This window comes from Gymnoscopelus braueri, assembly GCF_963280865.1.
Source record: "Gymnoscopelus braueri genome assembly, chromosome: 22".
NCBI lineage: Eukaryota > Metazoa > Chordata > Actinopteri > Myctophiformes > Myctophidae > Gymnoscopelus > Gymnoscopelus braueri.
The window spans coordinates 21024531-21047345 of NC_137624.1; the positions used below are offsets into that span (position 1 = coordinate 21024531).

At 40.7% G+C, this 22815-nt stretch overlaps 1 protein-coding gene across 1 annotated transcript; it reads left to right on the forward strand.

Moving 5' to 3' along the window:
- The first annotated feature begins 3681 nt into the window (after positions 1-3681).
- Positions 3682-12441, forward strand: LOC308078435 (uncharacterized protein). The gene is made up of 10 exons (XM_080419600.1): positions 3682-3790; positions 4823-4882; positions 5320-5582; positions 5947-6040; positions 6884-7150; positions 7957-8070; positions 9552-9629; positions 9922-9975; positions 10537-10669; positions 11309-12441. The coding sequence occupies exons 2-10, from the start codon at positions 4828-4830 to the stop codon at positions 11796-11798; spliced, it is 1548 nt and encodes a 515-aa protein (XP_080275726.1). The 5' UTR covers positions 3682-3790; positions 4823-4827; the 3' UTR covers positions 11799-12441.
- The last annotated feature ends 10374 nt before the right edge of the window (positions 12442-22815 follow it).

The following is a 22815-nucleotide window of genomic DNA, read 5'->3' on the forward strand; positions in this document are numbered from 1 at the left end:
CACTTTTCCATTAAAGTGGATGGGGAAATTTAATGCACTAATAAATCAATATCAATAAAACTATGCAACCAATCTCTTAGCCTTATACAAGCACACGATTCCCGGTGAGGCCGGTCATTTTGACATATGGCACTAAATTGGGAAAAATAAACTGTGGGAGGAGAGACGATCTAAACTATTGTTTATCTCCAGTATGAATAACTAGACGCGTCGCAATTCAGGGCAATTGCAAAGTGTGGTTGCGCCGACGCCGGTCGTGGGCTGCGGCCGCCGGGACTCGAGGAATACGCTGGGAGGAATACTGTCGGAGGCTGCGCCAATTACATTGTCACGTCTCTCCTGAGATCACTTGCGTTTCATTTTGAGAGGATCGATCCACCCCGAAATAATGTTTTTGCATTAAACGGTTACGTTTTGCGCATTTGTGGCGCACCCCTATGGATCAAAGTGGAAATGCTTTTGGGGATCCGTTGAGTAAACCACCCTTGACATGTGATTCAAATTTGGGATTGACTGGAGGTTTCGTTTGTGATTTTTGGCCTTTTTTGTAAAACGGGCCCCTCCCGCTAACTTTGGAAGCCATTTAAGGACGAACCGTAAGGACTATCAAAATTCAGCTTGGAGACGTTTATCGCATGGGTCCAGAGATCATGTGTACCGATCTTTGTGAAATTTGGACAAAATATGTGGGAGGAGGAGCTAAAAGTGTGTTTTGAAGAAAATTCAAAATGGCGGAAAATCTATCCAGACGGAAATGGGCGTGGCGTACATGGGGAGTTGCGTCATGACCCAAGGAATCTAGGGAAAAATAAATTTTGATTTTACGACCTACGGTTCAAGAGTTATAGGCCAAAAGGTAAAGTGGGCTGTTATAGCGCCACCATGTGGCCGACTGGTGTGATTTTTTCTTAAATAATTTTGCAATAAACTATTAACCTCCCCTCCAAGTCATGTAACTGTAGCCCTTATGGTTTCCGAGAAAAAAATACTTGAATGGGAGTTTTTGCAATTCCCATTAAAGTGGATGGGGAAATTTAATGCACTAATAAATCAATATCAAAAAATCTATCCAGACGCAAATGGGCGTGGCCTATATGGGGAGTTGCGTCATGACCCAAGGAATCTAGGGAAAAAGACATTTTGATTTTACGACCTACGGTTCAAGAGTTATAGGCCAAAAGGTAAAGTGGGCTGTTATAGCGCCACCATGTGGCCGATTAGTGTAATTATTTTATCAATAATTTCGGACTAAATTAGGAACCTCCCCTCCAAATCTGGTAACTCTAGCTCTTACGGTTTCTGAGAAAAAAATACTTGAATTTGAGTTTTTGCACTTTTCCATTAAAGTGGATGGGGAAATTTAATGCACTAATAAATCAATATCAATAAAACTATGCAACCAATCTCTTAGCCTTATACAAGCACACGATTCCCGGTGAGGCCGGTCATTTTGACATATGGCACTAAATTGGGAAAAATAAACTGTGGGAGGAGAGACGGTCTAAAGTATTGTTTATCTAGAAATAAAGTTCATCAAGTACTATAGTCTGGTTGCCCTGTTAGGGCAACCACACTAACTAGACGGGTCGCAATTCAGGGCAATTGCAAAGTGTGGTTGCGCCGACGCCGGTCGCAGGTCGCCGCCGCCCGGACTTGAGGAATACGCTTGGAGGAATACCATCGGAGGCCGCGTGACGTGCCATTCGAATTTGGTGCTGATCGGATCCTGTGTTCGTGATACATGGCGTTTTGATTTGAAGAAATAGGCCCCTCCCACTAAAATAAATAAGCCCCTCCCACAAATGTAGCGGGCCAATGACATCGTCATGTCACTCCTGACATCACCTGCTTTTCAATTTGAGAGGAGTGATCCCCCTAAAAATCATGTTTTTGCATCAAACGGTTACGTTTTGCACAGTTGTGGCGCGCCCTATGGATCAAAGTGGAAATGCTTTTGGGGATTTGTTGAGTAAACCACCTTCGACATGTGATTTAAATTTGGGATCGATTGGACGTTTTGTTTGTGATTTTTGGCATTTTTGGTAAAACGGGCCCTTCCCACTAACTTTGGAAGCCAATTACGGACGAACGGTAAGGACTATCAAAATGCCGTTTGGATAGGTTTATCGCATGGGTCCATAAATCACGTGTACCGATTTTTGTGAGATTTGGAAAAAATCTGTAGGAAAAGGTGCAAAAAGTGTGTTTTGAAGTAAATTCAAAATGGCGGAAAATCTATCCTGACGCAAATGGGCGTGGCCTATATGGGGAGATGCGTAGTGACCCAAGGAATCCAGGGAAAAATAAATTTTGATTTTACGACATACGGTTCAAGAGTAATAGGCCAAAACGTAAAGGGGGCTGTTATAGCGCCACCATGTGGCCGATTGGTGTAATTATTTATTTAATAATTTTGCAATAAACTATTAACCTCCCCTCCAAGTCATGTAACTGTAGCCCTTATGGTTTCCGAGAAAAAAATACTTGAATTTGAGTTTTTTCACTTTTACATTAAAGCGGATGGGGAAATTTAATGCACTAATAAATCAATATCAATAAAACTATGTAACCAATCTCTTAGCAAAATACAAGCACACGATTCCCGGTGAGGCCGGTCATTTTGACATATGGCACTAAATTGGGGGGGAAAAACTGTGGGAGGAGTAGTGTGCCAAAGTATTGTTTATCCGGAAGAAGATTATTAAAGTTCATCAAGTACTATAGTCTGGTTGCCCTGTTAGGGCAACCACACTAATAAAGCTGGAGGATTACTATAGTCTGGTTGCCCTGTTAGGGCAACCACACTAAAAAAGACATGAATAGGCAGATAGACATAATAATGTGGGCTCCTATATCTGTGACCAAGAATCATTCCGTACAACTATAGCCCATACCTCTATCAAGCCTATTGTTTTTATGAATACATTATTATATTGTGATAGGCTATAAAATGCTGTAATCTGATAAGCAGTAGGCCTATCCCACTAGGGCAGGTGTCAGTGTCACGGACTGATTAGGCACTAGGCAGTATATATGGCTATGGTGTGGAGTTCAATAATTCATGTAAAAATACAAATAAACACAAATAAATAACGCTTATGAAGGAAATAGGAAAGTAGGCTATGGCTGGGTTATTGTCTCTGCAAAAACTGCAATACTATCCTATAATGTCCTACTTTCGTTTCGATCTTTGTTTGTTCTATGGCTGCATGGCCACATTAACCAGGTTAAATTGATTGATTGATTGATGTACTTTATTTAGTAAGACATGAGAACAACAGTACATGGAAGTACAAGTTCACAAATCAAGAGCTTCCTTACTGTAAATTGGTCTCTTAGATACTTCCTTCTCTGTACGTATCAATACACATTGTGGTCAGATAGTCTCTCTCTACTTAATATGTTACTCATACTTTTACGGTAACCGGAGCGGTAGCCTATATTTCCAATTGTGTCATTAAGCCGTCGGTTAATCAATTTCCCAGCCTGTGTTTTACACGTGGGTTGGGCAAACAGAGATGAGAGGAGGATATAATCTCTCGCCTCATCACATCTCTATAGATGAAGCGAGAAAGCAAGTTATTGTCGCGTCGCGGAGCTTTGACAAGCTGCAAGCAATCATAGCTTAACTTCGGGGAAAGTGCTGCCCCCTCCCCTCGTGCCAGTGTGAGCATCAAAACGGTAACGTTAACATCAAGTCAAATATAGTAGGCTGTCACTGCTCAGTGTAGACAGAAGAAAATACCTGACTCTATGAAAGGATAAAACAGCGACTGTTTATGACCAACAGGTAAGAGGCACCTCTCTCTGTGTCCCTTTTTGGACTTGGTACTGTATAACCAACGCAATAGATTAATTTGAGTATAGCCTATGTGGGTGTGTGTGTGTGTGTGTGTGTGTGTGTGTGTGTGTGTGTGTGTGTGTGTGTGTTAGCCTATTTATTTATTTACTTATATTTGTTCATGATTATCTGGAAATTTGATCCGTTAAACTTTTTCCATGTCAATAACTGCAACATTTATATGAATTTGGCCGCGGATCCCCGTCAGAAAATATTTTGTGCCAGGGAGGGACCCCCATACAATATTTGGATAGATAGCAGATCTACAAGCTCACAAGGCATGGCATTTGGGGAATTTTGTACAACGACCATGAGCTTATCCGATGCATATAGTGTTAAAGTGGTTAAACAGATTTTTACTATTGTAGCTGGGGACCCACTGGAACCACCTCGGACCCCTGGGGGTCCCCGGACCACACCTTGAGAACCACTGTCTTAAAGGATGCGCTGTATAGCCTAATAATTATTAGTTTATGTTTGTGGTTGCCATGTGAGTAAAAAACATTGCAATAATTATCTAAACTAAAGTTATTTTTATGAGCATTTCATGTTTTATTTTTCTGATGATCACTCAATCACAACTCAGCAGTTCACATAGACACACTCATATACAGTGCACTGTGCAGCCTGCATATAACCCCATCCTACATTTAGCAGACAGTCAATATCAATGTCTGGTTCTGCAGAAGTCAACATGTAGCACATAACCAGCTGATAAATTCTTTAGAAAGGTCACCAGGCATTATAAGGAAGTAATAGGCTATAAATCCAGCAGTGCTGATTCATGCTTATTCTGCACATCTCTAACAAACCTGGTAGAATCACACCAGAGTCATAGATGCTGTCATCTGATATACGGTATCCCACTTGATTCATCATGACCATCAGATGGTCATGTGCACCTCAGTAACCAGATCACATACTATATACATCAGCAAACTGACTCAGCATGCCACTCACACCATTTGGTTTCTTCTTCAGGTCAGATGGATTGGGTCCTGCTTTTCCTTGTCCAAGTTATGTCTTGGCAATCTCTCTCAGGTATGTGTGTATTAGATCGCTTATTTGTCGTACAGCGAGTGCAGCACATGCACATTTAAACCCCCTATTCTGGGGGAACATTTGTCGAAAATAGCAGATCTACAAGCTCACAAGGCGTTGCAACACGCCGTTGTGAGCTTTTAGATGGTCTATTTTCTGTGAAGATATCAGTGAGCCTCTTTAGAATGCGGTCAACTTTGTATAGGACTCACATATATATGGTTTAAGTGGTTAAAAAGGATAAAACCTATTTTAAATGCTTCCACTCCCTCAACTAGATGTATTTTGTGTTCTGTTGTCAGTGTCGCACAACCAAGTATTATTAGGCTTTATACCTTGACTGTTGTTTGTTGGATATGCTCTCCCTCTTTCTGTTGGAAGGTCATTTCAAAGCTGACAATATAGTGATTTAAGACCCTTCTCCAAACTCTCCACAGCGCTGTTCACTGTGGAAGCAGACCGCCGCTCATACGAGGCTGAGTTTGGTGGAACCGTCATAATGGGCTGCCATTTTCAACCGCTGCCGTCAACGAGCAACCCTGGCCCAAAGGTGATCTGGCACCGGGTCATGCCTGGCCCTTCTGCGGAGGTGTACCAGTTAGACGATGGGATCGAGAAGCTGGCTTCTCAAGACCCAGCGTACAGAGGTCGTGTGACCATGCTGCCTGAGGAACTGGACAAAGGCTCGGCCAAGCTGCAGGTAACGTTTGGCTTTTCGCACTTGTTGGCAGTGAGCAATGTGTTTTGAAATGGTATGGAAAGTAATGGATTGGCAATAGTTGTTGTGTAGGACATGGTGTATGAGATTTGGTGGCGATGAGAAAATGAACAGCTGGATCCAAACCATGCACTTCATTTGACACATTATAAAACATCTATTAATTTTTTTCATTCGATTTGTCAATATATAAGGAACAAAATTGTCCCCCAAAAAACTTGATTCTTGAAGATCAAATTATTTATTGATTCTAAATACCAGTTTCGATATATGTTTGGTTAATTGCCCAGTCCTACACCAGCACATCCTATCACCCTGAATGGTTGGTTCTCTCTCCAAATCACAGGTGACCAGTCTCAGGGTGAATGACTCCGGGACCTATCGGTGTTTGGTGCAGATGGGCGGTGCTGATTATAAAATGTTCACATTGTCCGTCAAAGGTCAGTATAACTGCTGAGATGCACAGATCAGACCACTTTCTGTTTTAAGTGCAGTGTGTACTGTAGTGAACTCTGTATTTCTCCTCTGCTCTGAGTGTGGACTTACTGATTATGAAACTTCTGCACAGTTCACTCATTGTCATTGTGAAAATACAAGTAGGAGCAGTGTTACTTAGGTTGCTGTTGGCTAATTCAATCCCCCTAGTGTGTAGTATTTTTTATTTTATTGTGCAATACCTTAAATGTGTATCTTTCCAAATACATATTCCAAATATTGCCAAATCATGAATAAAATGGAGAACTTTGTTAATCCCGCAGGGGAAATTCAGTTGCAGCTTCTCCCAGCCGATGGCTGCTCAGATGGTTATGATGAGTGCTCAGGGGTTAGGGGTTAGTGTCTTGCTCAGGGACACTTCCCACACACAGACTGAAACCAGGAATTGAACCGGTGACCTTCTAAGCTGCGGCCACAAAACAAGTTGTCTCAAGACACTTTACATACAGTATAAAGCAGAGACCCACAACGTTTTCCCCCCTGAGCAAGCATTTGGTGACATTGGCAAGGAAAAACTCCCCTTTAACAGGAAAAAACCTTAGCATAACCAGGCACTAGGGTAGCCGCCTGCCTTGACCATGTTGGGGGGTAGAGAGAGAGAGAGAGAGAGAGAGAGAGAGAGAGAGAGAGAGAGAGAGAGAGAGTGAGAGTGAGAGTGAGAGAGAGACAGAGACAGAGACAGAGACAGAGACAGAGACAGAGACAGAGATACAGAGAGAGTGTGGGGAATTAAATAAATCTATATGTATTGTATATGTTTGTAATTCTACCATCATTTTCCACGACAGCACCTTATAAAGAAGTGATTAAAAGAAGCCATGAATCTTCAGACGGTCATGAGGTGGAGCTAACCTGCCAGTCTGAAGGATATCCACTCACTGCGGTTACCTGGAGAGACGGAAAGCACAGAAAAGTCACTTCTAGGACAACTAATGAGACAACATCAGACCAACTGTTCAAGGTCATCAGCCAGATAAATGTCAGCTCTTCAGACAGAAACAATTACACGTGCACCTTTGCAGATGAAGGCGCTTCTGCCACATTTAACATTCCAGGTATGTGTTCTAACCACATTAACCCTGATGTCCCTATTTCAGGCTTTTTCTTTCTCCTTTTCTTGTTTCAATAAAAAAATTAAACATTGACATTTATCTAAAACATATCATATCAACTTGTGAGATTATATATCAGCTATGTTTTGCTCTTTATCTTATGACAAGTATAGGGAATTAGATGATTGCATCTATGCATGTCTGTGTCTTTCCTTGTTTCATTAGTTAGGGTTAACTAACTAATGAAACTAGGAAAGACACAGACATGAATAGATTTTTGCCAGGCAAAGTCCTGCATACCTCATGCAGATGCAGGTTTAAACAAAGGTAAGTCAGTTAGGCCGAATTGTCGTCTGTTATTATGCTATACAATATTATCATGGACACGTTGTTGCACAAGGTGCACACAAGGTGCAAGAGTAGAATTTCTGTGATTGCTTACAAATTATATATGTGACGTCATCACCCAACCACCACTATGTCATTTCCTGTTATGTTTGATGTCTGCAAACATGCGTTCTTAATAGGATCTTGAGTAGAGTGTGTGGGCTGCATATGTTGAAGTTTGCTTCAAAGTGCTGACTTTCAAGGTCTGGAACCAAACAATGGGAAGTCTGTGTCAGTTTGCCTCTGGTATATTAGGTTATTTCCGAAGTGCTATTTTAAATAAAGTACTAATAGCATCCGTTTAACTCAATGAATGCCTCTTGACTTGATTCCCCAGGGTGCCGTCGGTCATCTTATCAGAACCTCATTAACATTTATTTCATTTCAGCCATTAACCTTTTGGTATCTTCACTCTTTCACAGTCATATCAACACCATCGCCTGAGAGAAATGATACACTCATCATATCATGTGTGTGTGTTATACTAGCTGTCATTGCCGTAGTGGTGATGATGCTCCTTTATCGACGACAAAAAGGTCAGTACAGGTACTGTACATGTACAGTACAACACACAGTGTTGGTCTCATAAAGATTCCGAAGGTATCGTAGATTCATACTGTAAACAATTTTGAGTCATTTGGACACAAACATTGGACTTCCACAAATCGTAGTATATCAACATGTGATCGTACCTTTTATGAGTACTTTCCCATGCAGTTTGCTATGTCATGTTGATAAGAGGAAGTCAATGGAAGAATGTGTTGCTCATTGTGTTTACAATTGAAACTATATTGTTTAGAGCTACAATTTCATGACCCAGGGATTTTGGATATTTTTCTCCTTTTGCTTCGGCACGTGATTTTAAGCATGATTTACTATTTTGGGACTGACGTTTCAGGTGTGCCACCATGAGAAACTCCCCCCTAGCTTGTCTCAGTTGGTGTGACTGGGGAATTTGTGGTTTATACATGTGAGGGTGGTTTCACTGTATAGGATATAGTGTTGTTTATATAATTTCCCCAGCAAACAATATCATTTCAGTAGTACACAGTATAATCATCAGTCTTAATTTAACTCTGAGTGTAAAAATGTATGCTTCTTATACTTTCATTTATTTCCTTAAATTGACTCATCATGGTTAGGGAAGCATTACCATTAAATTGTAATTTACCTGCCATCAAACCTTACTTGAGTAAAAGTGCAAAAGTATTGGTATCAAAATGTACTTAAAGTACCAAAAGTAAAAGTACTAAAATATTTGAAAATAGCAGATCTACAAGCTCACAATGCGACGCGTTGTGAGCTTGTAGATCGGCTATTTTCAAATAGCTTAGGTATAAAATAGGGCTAAAGTGGTTAATGTATGTTTTATAATGTAATCATTTATATCTGAAAAGTAACTAGTAACTATAAGTTTTCAAATAATTCTAGTGGAGTAAAAGTACAATATTTGCCTTTGAGATGTAGTGGAGTAGAAGTAAAAGTACTGAAAATGGGAAATACCACTTGAAAATGTTGAAAGCATTCGCGGTCCACCCATCCGACCACTTAACACGGCTGCCGTTTTGAGTGGAAATGGGTGGGTGGACCATATGCATTTTCAGAGCACGCTTTTTTAATGATCAATCTATCGATTGTGTTCCGGCTTGGATCAATGGAACTAACATAGTATACTTGAAGTTATTTCTTCTACCTTTTCATATTAATGTATAATAGATACAAATCTCAGTGTTTTGCCAATTATTTAGGGGCCCACTTGCAATACCCTCACGACCCACCAGTGGGCCCAGGCCCACAGGTTGAGAACCCGTGTCGTACTGCACAATTTGCAACATAATAATGACGTTTAAATGGTTTGTAAAGTACTTTTACTGTACCGTTATAATACCAAAGTGCACACTTGTTATTTAGCAGTGCAATATGTGAAACAACACGTAAATGCCATGGGGAAAAAACTGCCTGCATCTTTCCTTCCTTTTTGATGAGTCTTATGTTCTTTTTTTTGTTATCTTTTTAGCGCTCAGAGACAATGGGGTTCTGTTTTCCAGTAATATCCCGGTGGATATTGAGAGAGATCCAACTGACGCTACTGCCTGTGAGTCTATTTGGAACGGTTCTTTACGCTGTAGCTCTATAGTTATTTAAATGACAAGATTGTAAGAGATCTTGATCATGTTCATCACAGTACAATGGTGTGTGTTAGGCTGGTGCTCTGCAGAATTGTTGAGATTCAAGTCAAGTTCTTGAGAAAATATCTGCTTCTTCTGATTTAACCTGGCCTGAGTCAAACTAATTATACTCATCTAAGGGCCGCTCACACCAAGCACGATAATTATAACTATAAAGATATCGTTTTAAAAAATACATTTCTGTTCTTGACTTTACAGGTCTGCAAATACGTGATCATGGAAATGAGGAAAATATTTGTACTTATACTCAAGGTAACTAGTACTTTGTCAATCTACAATATGTGCATTATGTTTCATTATATGATGATACTAGTTCACCTGCTTACTGACATTTTGTATTTCATCGTTTTTTTTTTTGTTGCTGATAGAAATGTGTAATTCGTAGAAAAGTAATTTTTAGTATATAATTTAAGATTAACTGTGAGGTGTAAACAACCACACATACAAGAAGGTACCTTCTCTTCCCTGTGAAAGTGCTTACAAGTATTGTGTCATTAATGTTATTACAGTCAGCATTATACTTATAAATGTTCCACTTTTATTGCAAAACCTGGATCATTACAGTATATTCAACTTTTCCCATGCAACTACTTATTCAGACGGCATGCGTTTGATTTTGTCACGATCTGCAACTTCAGAATCCTATCTGGTGTAAATCTCTTGAGTACTTTTGCATACTTATCTTTAGCTTATTTGACAAATAATAATACATACAATTCATTCGATTAATTTTACAGGACTTTCACAATTCACAGTGGCATTTCAAATGTTTGTCCTAAGTCAGTGGCTGATAGTGTTGTGTTTGCACTTCAGCTCCAAGCGACTGTGTGGAAACCCTGAGGGAGGTTCTGAAAGCTCGCTATGCTGGGCTATCAACCAACACGAGGGCGACACAATGCTGGAACTCCCTCTGTCAGACGGAGTTACCAGGCAGACTACAGAACAGGTAGGTAGACACACATGTTTGTCGTGTATGGAAGAAAAGAGAGAGTGACAGGGTGTTCAAATGTGAGTCACATAAGGAAATAGAGGGGTTACAATAACATGTTCTGGAAAAACCCTCATAATTTCCTACTCGCTTTGGCTCAAACAATAATGCAAGTGAATGAATGATGAATGCTTGTATGTGTGCACCATTGTAGTTTTGTATTTTCTCTATCTCTTTCTCTATCTATTCATTTTTTAGTTACAGTTAGATTCCTAAGTGGATTTGCTGGTTTCAATTTCACTTTAGTTATTGTTAAAACATGTTTTTTATTAGTTTCAGTATTAGTTTGAGTTGTTTTATCATATTATGGGGGTATTTGTCAGGACAAGATTTAAGAAGTTTGTGACGGGAATTTATAAGGCAATTGATGATTCCAGTATATGTCACAGTAAACTTGAGAAATCAGTCATTTTGCAAACTGCCTGGTGTGTTAGTCAGTTTGAGAAAAAGCTGACACTGATGGGAGGAGTGCTTGTTTTGTTTCAACACGGTAGGCACACAGGAAGGCTTTGAAGTGACTGAGCTATAAGGTGACCAAATAGTCCATTAAAGGTCTTCATGTCTTACTCTTGTCTTTTCTTTTCTTATACTTTTAAGTGAGGGCCAACCTGTGGATCTTCAGATTTTACTCCAAGAATCCAAAGAGACACTTCTGCTGGAAGGACCACCAGGAAGTGGTAAGTCCACAGTAGTGGAAATCCTGGCATCGTCCTGGGCCATGCGGTCAGGTGACGGGTCCTCCAGCCTCCTAGGGTTCAGCAGCAGTCATCTCCTCTTGTTGTTGGACTGCAGCAAAGTGAAATGCAGCTTGTTTCAGGAAATAATGACCCAACTCTCTCTCGAGATGATGATATCCACAGAACATTTTCTAAAGACTCTATTGACGGGTCCGACTGAGGCTCTTCTGTTGTTGGATGGCTATAGAGAAGGAATCCAGGTATTCGACGAGTCACTAATGAGGTTTCTAAAGGAGAAGCAGGGATGCAGGGTGCTGGTCACAGCGTGCCCGGAACACTGTCCTAAACTGAAGGAGAGAGTTGGGACAAGCGGACAGCTGACTCTCCAATCACAGGCTACACTGATCTGAGCATTACATGCTACTTGAATGAATGAACACTTTTAACAACTGAATGAATACTTTATTATCCAGTACAGTCAAGGTTTATGCTAAAAGGACTTGTTTCCATTGTGGTCCATTGTACGCAATTAATCATTAATACATACTATGGTTTTCTTTTTCATACAAATAATTGTGAATCATGTTAATGGCTTTGAACATTGAACATATTCTGTTTACCGTTTATGATTAGTTAACAAAAGTACCAAAACAAAAACAAATAACTTAAACATGCAAAGATATCAAAATAAATAATGTATCAGGGCCAAAACAGGTCATATACTTAATAATTCCATGCTTTATGAAAATTGCGAAAATAGCCGATCTACAAGCTTGCAACATGTCGCATTGTGAGCTTGAAAAAAAATGTAAGTATTGAAAAGTTATGAACATCAAATAATTGCTATCAGACGATTATTTGACAGGCCTCTGCACTCCGTGCACATCTAACAGACTCTCTGTTTAGGGGTCATATTATTTGCATACTACAGGCAGTCTGTGAGTACGGTAATAGAAGTTTTCTGGTCACCGATGGCGTAAATTCCTAGAATACAAGCTCAGCTATAATATAGCTGAGCTTGTAAATTATGCAGTTGCATTACGCAACAGTATGAAACTATATTACAAAATACTGGAATAGAAACGTGACTCAGATGTTTCAGTTCATTGATGTCTCATTTCCGGTTACTGACAGGAGAGCCATAGGGGGGAAAAAAATGTTTCATTAATAAATCTGTTAACACACCCCAATCTTGTATTTTATAGACAAATACTGTAGGTGGATTCCTTCTCATAGTCTACACACCATGATATCAGAGTTGTCAGTGAACTCTATAGCCGTCTGAAAACCTATAGGCCTACTGTTTCGGAAAGGCTCACTCTATACTCAAACTTTTTCATGTCAAGATTGAACCCCCAAATTGATATGTAGGCTATTTGGCCGCGGACCCCCAGAAGATAAGATTTATGTTCAAAATTATCCATGAAGATTTAAATAAAAAAACATTCAAAAAATCCCTTTTCCCTCTCACACACCATACATTGGCACATCACTTTAAATATCTAGACTGCACACACAAACATATGGACACAAAATATACATGCAAATAGATACTTAGGCATTGAGCAGACTTAATCCAGAGCGATTTACATTACGCAAGACATATACCACGGTAATACACCAAATGCATAGATATATAGTAATCTAGGATCACAGGAAAAACAAACATCTATCATCAGTCTAAACAGTACAAAACTAAAAATCTAAACAAAACAAAAATAATAATCTGTACATTGAAACTATAAAAACTATAGGATGCCAGGTCAACACATGAACCTGGCATCTGTCTAAATAGCATGCTATCTAAATTACATTTTAACCTTTGAAAAAGCCTGCATGATCGTAGGCTAGGGTTTTTTAGAAATTTAATTTGGACATTTTTGTGTATATTCATTTTTACAAGACTCATGTCCATTAATTGCTTAGTGCAATTCCAAAGTGTTTTTGTTTTTCCCCCTTTCTGTGATGCCCTCTTGCGAATGTCTACAGTCTTGTTGAGGCCAAGGCAAGAGACTCATTCCTCATTTTCTATTGTCTCTTAACAGTTCTTTCTCTACCTTCTTCTTCAGAGATAGTATGTCCCGTTAGCTATATGATCATATATGGTGGGGTTTTGCCTCATCCAAGTAAGACATCACATTACAGGAATACAATCACAGATATTAAATTCTTCCAAAAACATTCATATTTACAGTAATGCTGAGGGGAGCATTGCCAGAAAATCACAACTGTAACCGCGGCCAGAGGAGGAAGGGGTACATGAAACTGTTACAGAAACAAAAATGAAAGTGATAAAACCAGTGAGATCATACAAAGTCTGCTCTCAGTGGGGCAATATGTACTATAGATAGTTGTTCCAAATTTGGCAGAATTTGTCTCTTTGAGTTCTTAGGAAGTATGATAATTTTTCTATTCTGAACATTTCCAGGACTATCTCATGCCAATCATCTATTGTGGGCGGAGTTGAGCTTAGCCATCTTTTAGCCTAGTGGTTGTGTTTTTGCTCGCCGCCAAAAGACCTTTTGATTGATTGATTGATTGATTGAATACTTTATTAACAGTTTGCAAAAGGTACAGCAGTACAGTCATACAATAATGCTAAAAGGATAACACAAAAAGCCCTGAGGGCCTGTTTCCACTGTGGTGCTGAATTAGCTTGATATCTCTCGTCTGGTTCAAACATTCAACATGGCCCAGGTACTGTACAGGGTCTCAAACTTCAGAGGTATTTGAGTATTCAATACTGAACACAATGTTTTATGGATATTTATCCAGAATAACTTTAATTTGGGACACTCCCAGAAAATTTGAAAGTGATATAGTCTCTGTGTCTCTCTCTGCTCTCTTGAATCTCTAATATCTGATAAGCCAGTCTTGCTGAAAAGTGGTCCTAGTCATCCTCACGGGACACGTGTCTAGCATTATTAATAGCCTAACCACATGAGTTTAGTCACCCACATAGTCGCCCACATCACGAGACATTAATTTACGTCCAGCGTGGATTTGGTGGTTTGTTTATTTTTGTTTTATGGTTTTTGCTACATCAATCACATGACACAACTTGCTGATCAGGAAGTAGTTGAAACTTACGCCAGCTGTAGTTACAAACCTGTCAGTTGTTAATCTATCTAAGCTATGTCAGTGGTTAGTGAGCACTGGGTTTGGGGTTCAAGGCCACCATTAGGCACATTTTCACATTCCCACTTCACACATTTTTTTTCCCAAGGTTAAGTATTTCGTTCTCACTTGCATCTTCCAGTGCCAGCGTGGCACAAACAATAAGGAAAGGGATTTATAAAAACAAAAAAATAACTCAATAAACAACTAAAACAACTAAACCGGTGCAATAAAAACGACTTGGTGGTGGTGCCCGCCGTCGAGTAGTTCGGTTATGCAGTTGTCCAGAACCGCCGATCCAACCGATATGTCTATATATATATAGGCCTATATGGAGATCTGGTTGTCCAGAACTGCCGATCCAACTGATATGCCCATATATGGGAATGGGCATATACTGATGACATCAGGGATCCCCATATATGGGCATAAAAGGGACACAGGTAGACAGATAGATACAGAGATCTCCATATATGGGCAGAAAAGGGAAACAGGTAGACAGATAGATAGAGAGATCTCCATATATGGGCAGAAAAGGGAAACAGGTAGACAGATAGATAGAGAGTAAAGAGAGACAGACAGACAGACAGACAGACAGACAGACAGACAGACAGACAGACAGAAGGCATTTAAAATCAGTTAAAGACAGAGAACATAAATTATGATACTGACCATGATTGACTTGATACTGACCACGATACATTTGTTGATTCTGAGGAAGACCCAAGGGCCAAAACGTCAATCAAATATATCACTGCATATGGAGTGCGCTACTTTTATCCTCCTTTTTAAGATTGTTCCCGAATAACATTGAATAACACCTTGACAATGATGGAAATGTTTGAGAGCCACTGCTGTAGGCTACCTGGCTGGGTGGATTCACTAGGTGGCGCCATCTCCCTTTTTTTTACTCAGATGTGAAAAAGTATGACAGATAGATGACTGCATTGATGCAGGTCAATGTTCTCCATATAACTGTGCCCTCCTGTTATTCTGAAACGACAAGGACTAGCTATAATTCACAAATCACTAAGCAGAAAATGTGTGATATGATAGATCGTTAGTAAGTAAGTAAGGCAAATGAGATAGTGAGAGGGTAATTTGTGTGCATGCGTGCGTGCATGCGTGCGTGCGTGCGTGCGTGCGTGCGTGCGTGCGTGTGTGTGTGTGTGTGAGATACCTGAACCAGTGCCCTGGATTACTCACACAGCACTCGCTAAGGCTAGCTCTTGTAAACCTCCTCATCCGCCATTCAATTGGTGAAAAATGATTCCTTCTGAAACTTAACTCCATGCCACAGCCCAAGCTTGTATATATGCACCCCCCTCGGTCTTCACACACACACACACACACACACACACACACACACACACACACACAAAATGAGGGTTAACCCCATCAAACAAGACGATCTCCTGCATGCACGGCCACCACTTCCGCTCTCAACCTCAACCTCTCAGACCAAAGAGAGGGCTTCACCCTTTGGTAATTAATATTCTGAGGAAGAGGAGAGCATGAGGAAACAATTATTCAATAACGTATGGATGTAAATGTGCACCACGCACGCACGCACGCACGCACGCACGCACGCACGCACGCACGCACGCACGCACGCACGCACGCACGCACGCACGCACACACACACACACACACACACACACACACACACACACACACACACACACACACACACACACACACACACACACACACACACACACACACACACACACACACACACACACACACACACACACACACACACACACACACACACACACACACACACAACAGAGTCCTTCTCTGCTCTAGATCAGGTTACCCTCTCTATATTCAACACAACTAGAGTGAAAGTAGTGAATGAAGCAAGGGTGACGTCTTGGACAGTCAGGCTATAGGCCTCGAGGAGGTTACAGGCGGTCCCCAGCACAATTAGTTAGCAAATCTCAAAAGTGTTCGCGGCCCACCCATCTGACCACTTAACACGGCAGCCGAGAGCATGTTTATTTTAATGATCAATCAGTCGATTGTGTTCCGACTTGGATCAACGGATAGTTAGGATGGTTAGTTGAGCTCCTATTTAACAATTTTGTCAAGGTTTTAAAGAAAAAAGTACCATGAAATTGTTTCTTTTTCATTTCAACGTCATATTACAATTAAAATCTTAGTGTTTTGCCAATTAGCTGGGGGCCCTCACGTCACGGCCCACAAGTGGTCTCCGGCCTAGGTTGAGAACCACTGTTCTAGTTGATATGTGTTCAACTCTCTGCACATCTAAATGGTCTTACAGTGTTCACATTTAACATCATCACCGTTTCCTTCTGACTGAAATCAGCTGGTTAGCTTTATGCTGAAAATGTTATCAACACGCCTTCTCTTAAATGGCAACACTAACATAGAAAAACACTCAAAGCATCCTTTAGTACTGATTACTGATTAGCATGTTGCCTTCTGAATAGCCATCAGGTTTGACAGCATTTTACCATACATTTACAAGCTTTGAAAGTACATTCGACAATATGGGCAGCACGTTCACATTATGAAAGCCGAGTTGTTCCTCTGTTGTGAAATCCAAACCACCAAAATGTTTTGGGGATATTATATTTTTCAAAGAATTCCCCCAACATAAGTGAGGTTCAGCAACTTCAACTTCAGAAGCAGAAGCAGCTAAATTTGCTGATCTACAAGCCCACAACGCATCTCAACGTGTTGTGAGCTTGTAGGTCAGCCCTTTTTTTCTACTTGCGAAATATGTTGAAAATGAAAGTTAAAGTGGTTAAGTCTGTCAGTGGGGTTTTAATAAATATTGAACCAATGACAAGTGGGCTTTTACTAAATAACTACATTAGATCCATTGGAACACAGGTTATTTTTCCATTTCCTAAAAAGTTATGGTTTTGGACAAGGTTTCCACCCATTAGAAACCATATGATGTGTAAATACACACAAGGATGTGTTATCCTATACTGAGGTGAGCAGCAGGAATTTCAGGGGTATTTCTCACTAAATTGACTATACTCACATGGTGGACATTTTGCTCTTACGTCACACCTCAGACAGTAGATGAAACTGAGACACTGTACTTGGGAGTCATTTCCTGTATCTGTGCCTCGCACCTTAAGGTGCCAAGTGAAGGTATAAGCACAGATAATGAGCGATTCCTTTGCCCCATACTCACTGAAGAAAACATTGGACCCATTCTCCACAAGAACATTCTAAAATAGTCTTTTTCAGACAGACAAATCAGGATAAAATCAACTGTCTGTCTCTGTGTCAGCAACACGCTCTGTATTGAGGGATTGATTGAATACTTTATTAGCGGTTTGCAAAACAAAGCACAGGAAAGTACAGTTCAATACAAGGTCTGCTGAGAGGATTTTAAACCCAAGACATCCTATGGCTTGTTTCCATTGGGGTCCTTTGTACTCAATTCATCAAAACATGTAGTCATGTACAGTAGGCAGGGTGACCGCGCTCACGTACAAGAGCGGAAGCACCTTTAGGATATTAAATCCCCTTGTTATGAGGGGACATAAACTGCTGCCCCATTTTCCCCCTCTGTAAATATATCTGTGTATCTTTTAATGATGTATTAATGTGTTAATATGTTATGCTCTGTTGATGAATTTAATACATAGGACCACAATGGAAACAAGTCCCCAGGATGTTTTTTGTGTTATCCTTTTAGCCCAAGTGTTACTGTACTTCTGTGCTGTTTACATTCTTGGCAGTGGTTCTTAAAGTGGGGTATGTGGACCCACAGAGGTCCTTGAGCTTGTAGGTGACCCCTCCGTTCAACCACTTTAAAACTATACTGTATACAATAGTCTATTTAAAAAAAATCTTGAACAATTTAGAATATTTGAGGAACATTTTTAACAACACAAATGTCAACAGAAAATATTTTCTGGTGGGGGTCTAATTATTGATTAAAAACATTGTTGATTATTTGATTAATCAAAAAAGTAAAACAATTGAATTCTCTATAAGAAGACCATGGATAGATAGTTGCAACCCTATGGTGTATAAATAGTATTATGGTCTCCTCAGACTGCAGTGTGTGTGGTAATTGGGATCAGATGATCTGCAGCAGAGCAGCAGCAAGTGGACCAGGGTCTGCCTCAGACCCACAGTAACCTGGAAGCATTTATTTTATGGAAAAGATGTTTAGTTAAAGTGCATGGCGGCCGCCTGCAGCCCGGCGCTGTAATGACTCTCTCTCTAGTTCCCCCTGCCCAGACCTGTAGACACAGCCCCGTGATGGATAAGACACACACACACACGCACACGCACACACACACACACACGACTGCATAGACGCACAAGCCCACCCCACCCACGCACATACACAAATACACACTGACACATAAATACACACGGTAGTGGCACACACACCTGTACTGTGATGGATATGATTGGTGAAAGCTCTGAACAGCACTTCCTGAGTCCTTCACTTCCTTCCTGCTGGGCCCCATGCAGCCTGCCAGCCAGCCAGTCAGCAAGCCAGCCAGGCAGGCAAGCTGAGCTGAGCTGAGCTGAGCCATGCTAGACTACAGCAGACCTGGGAGGATCACATTGCAGATTAACAGGCTTCCTGTCCACTCCGCTGGACGGACGCGCTCATCATCTGCTCTCCAAAACATCACCTTTAGAAAGTAGGAGTAACTAAGCCAGTGGTTCTCAAACGTTTTCATGTCAAGGACCACCCAAAATGATATGTATTTGGTTGCAGACCCCCAACTCAAATTTGTTTTGTGCCAGGGACCTCCACAAGCAAAGAATTTCAAGTTTGTTAAAAAATAGCAGATCTCATAGCGCGGCATGAAGTGACTCGCTATGAGCTTGTATATCTGATATTTCTGAATAGCCAACGTATAGAATATGGTTAAAGTGGTTAAAATGACTGTGACGCTATATTAACTAATTTTGCTGGGGGCCCCCTGGTACCCCCAGATATAAAACACAGAAACAACAAAAAAAACAGTTACATGTTGTGTGTGTGTGTGCACTGAGAGTAAAACTATCACTTTTGAGTGCACAAATGTTTTATCCCTTCCCTTGGCTCTGACTTATTAAAAACATTGCTACTTGTCAATGTCACTAGTCAAACGATGAACAATTAATTTTGTGTTGTCATTGTTATCGACAAGGATGCATAATACTTTTTGGGTGATTGCTGAAAATGTTTGTGCATCCCTGCTAGGAGATGGGTGTCTGGATGGATTGCAGAGAGGGGGATTTAAAAAAAAATCACATTCAGTGTCTTTAGGAGGAGTATGGGTGTCAGGGACACACAAAGAGTGAAATTGAAATGACACCATGAAATTGAAAGTGTAACCGTCCTTTCTTTAGATACCAAAACATGCACACTATTTTGATGTGTACAGAAAGGCTGTTGAGTTCTCCTCACGTTCCACATGTTCCAACCCCCACCATCACCCAACAGATAAATTAACTTTATATATATCGTACAGTACTTGGTGAAGCATGTACACAGCAAACTCCTGAGTGTTAAGTCCTGAGTGTTAAGTCACTTATGAATCCAGAAGAGCCATGTTAACAGATTATCAATCATCTGTGTTGTTTGGCGTAACATTCAACCTACTTTTCAAGCAACATAACTACTAATTTGCATGGAAGGGGATTTGGAATAATACTGTAGCTATGCTTGATTTGCGTTGGACAGAGGTTAGGCTTTTTAAAATAGCCAATTCAGTCGACATGACTAAATCAGATGCTGGGCATTTCAGCAACTTTTTGAGATTTTTCCACAGGGATATTTATAAATTAGGCTCATTGTCATTCTCTCCACTGCAGTATCACAGGCAGCCTATATTGCAGGACCAACCTCTACCACCCCCCAACCGCTCCTGCTGGCAGCCCTTGATTACACTTGTCTCCTGAGGGAAGGTTTCAACTCCTCAGAGATAGTAATATCGAGGGCACTACTGGTTAGTCACTTCAGATCAGGGCGGGGGGAGGAAATGGCGATGGACATAAAGCTAAATATATAATTCCTCCCATGCCGGTAATCACGATGTCCAGACGATTTGAAATGACAGTTTAACCACTTTAGACTGAGGAACGCTTTGTTCGGATTGAAAAGTGGGAGGTGGGCGAGAGAGCGCGTTCGAGAGTCTGGTGGGTCCCCTGGATGGTTGGCGAGCCTCCTTGTGCATATAGAGGCTGTCCAAAGGGGGCCGGTGTGCGTGGCCCTCTCTAAATGGGTGAGCGCACGTTCGATTGAGTTGAAATAGCTCACAGACCAGACAGGGGCAATTCTGCGAATAACTGACATGCCAAGAGGTCCGGAACGGAAGGAAACACTCTCACTGCCTGGTATTAGTTTACCTGATTATTAGGATGTCGAACTTCCTCCTAAAATGGTCGACTATTTCCCATTTGAAGGCATGCAAGAGCAGCACCTGGATTAGGCCAACAAAAAAAAAAACGTGTTCCACATTATGCTTGCCACAGCTAAGCCCAGTTAAATATAGCTCAGTATACCTTCACATACATATTAATGGACTAATCTGTGTGTATTCTTTTCCTCTCTATTATGGCATCACAGGGAGGGCTGCAGACGCACAGTTTCACAGCGTCAAAATCCATGTTAATTTTAAAATCCAATTTATATGCAGCGATTTTGCTCCAGTGGCAGAGAGAATATTGCAATATCCCCACCATCATAAGAGCAGAGAGCATTTTTGCATTCAAACGCTGATTAGATCCTTGATGAGAGCTTCAGGGTGGCTTTGACACTCTCCACGGGCGATGAAGAGAGAGAGCGAGACAGAGGGAGGGGGGCAAAGGAATGAGAGGCGTACAGGGGACTGATCCAATTCTGTCCACTCGCTGCCCTACCCCATGCTTAACCACATGAAACCTAGCGTCCCTATGGAGCAAACGTTCGTCAAAAATTGCCGATCTGCAAGCTCGCAAAGCACCGTGCTGCAACCTGTTGTGAGCTTGCAGATCAGCTATTTAGATAGATAAGACATTTGGTGTAGACAGAAATACTAGAGGATCCAGAATAAAGCCCGGGGGGACACCGATCACCCAAGTAATCATATAGGTTTTAGGTAATAGTGGTTAATTTATAGTTCATTAAAAGGTCTAATGAGCCGGCAATAGCAGATGTACAATCTCTGCATTGCGATGCACCCCCCCCCCCCCACACACACACACAGAAACGCACGGATGCATGTCTCATCTCTTGATCTATCTTGTTCACATGTATGAATGCACGCGCACACACACACACACACACACAAACACACACCTCTTGCTCTCCCCCTCACAGAAAGGTACTCACAACACTATCATATGATGGCTAGACCATTGTCACAAGGCTCTCTGTCACAATTGTCAAAATGCTTGGAAAAGATATGAATAATTCAACACAGAATAATATGATCTGCATGGAAAGTACAGAGACATGGAGGAGCTGGTGAAGAGGGCAATGGGGGAGAAAGAGAAGCTCAGGATTGAATATTCAGATTTTCTTGGGTATATAATATTTCAGTGTGAAAGCTGTGCTTTGTCCGTGCCTTTGTTTGCCGTTTTTTGGGGGAGGTTGTTCAGTCTAAAAAGATAAAAGCCTAAATAGATTTGACAAAAGGTACAGCTGAACATTTTATTCAATGTTTTATATTTTATGGGCTTCATACAACAAAGACAATTAATTGCATACGTAGAATTGCTTACATTTTAAAACACTAGGGTACATATTGAGTATTTTCACTTGGTAAAAGTTTGAATTTTAAGAGCAGTTAAGTGCTAGAGGACAAAAGTAACTACTTAGGCTACTGAGATGCACTCAGCATCAATCAGCAAAAAGCAAAAGCTGTTCAGAGGTGGAAAAAATATGCAATGAATAAATAAATAAAATAACTGAATTTGAGGTTAAATGCGAACGCTAGGGGGTGGCAATTGCCATCCCCTGAGACCCCAAATGAAGCCACTGATTTAACTCTGCGTACCAACAGTGTAAAATGAGCCGAGATAGTCAAATACACAACAGAGGTTCTATAATTATGTCATTAAGATACTATGCACTACATAGTCTACTATTACTACATCTCTATTATTCTATCTCACACTGTATCACTCAATCAACACACACACACACACACACACACACACACACACACAGCTGGTAGTAGTAGGCATTAAGGGCCACACACACCAGGGGCATATTTTTTTCAAACCATTGTTCGAAAAAGTACATTTCTACAGAATTAAAATATTACACCATGGTAAGGTGACATAGCCTAATTCAATAGAAGGTTGTTTTTTTCTGAGCCTCCA

Excerpts from the sequence above, each read along its gene's own strand:
- LOC308078435 (XM_080419600.1), top strand. The coding sequence starts at position 4,828 with ATGGATTGGGTCCTGCTTTTCCTTGTCCAAGTTATGTCTTGGCAATCT. Across the intron at positions 4,883-5,319 it reads GTCTTGGCAATCTCTCTCAG|CGCTGTTCACTGTGGAAGCA; the intron begins GTATGTGTGTAT and ends AACTCTCCACAG. Across the intron at positions 5,583-5,946 it reads AAGGCTCGGCCAAGCTGCAG|GTGACCAGTCTCAGGGTGAA; the intron begins GTAACGTTTGGC and ends TCCAAATCACAG.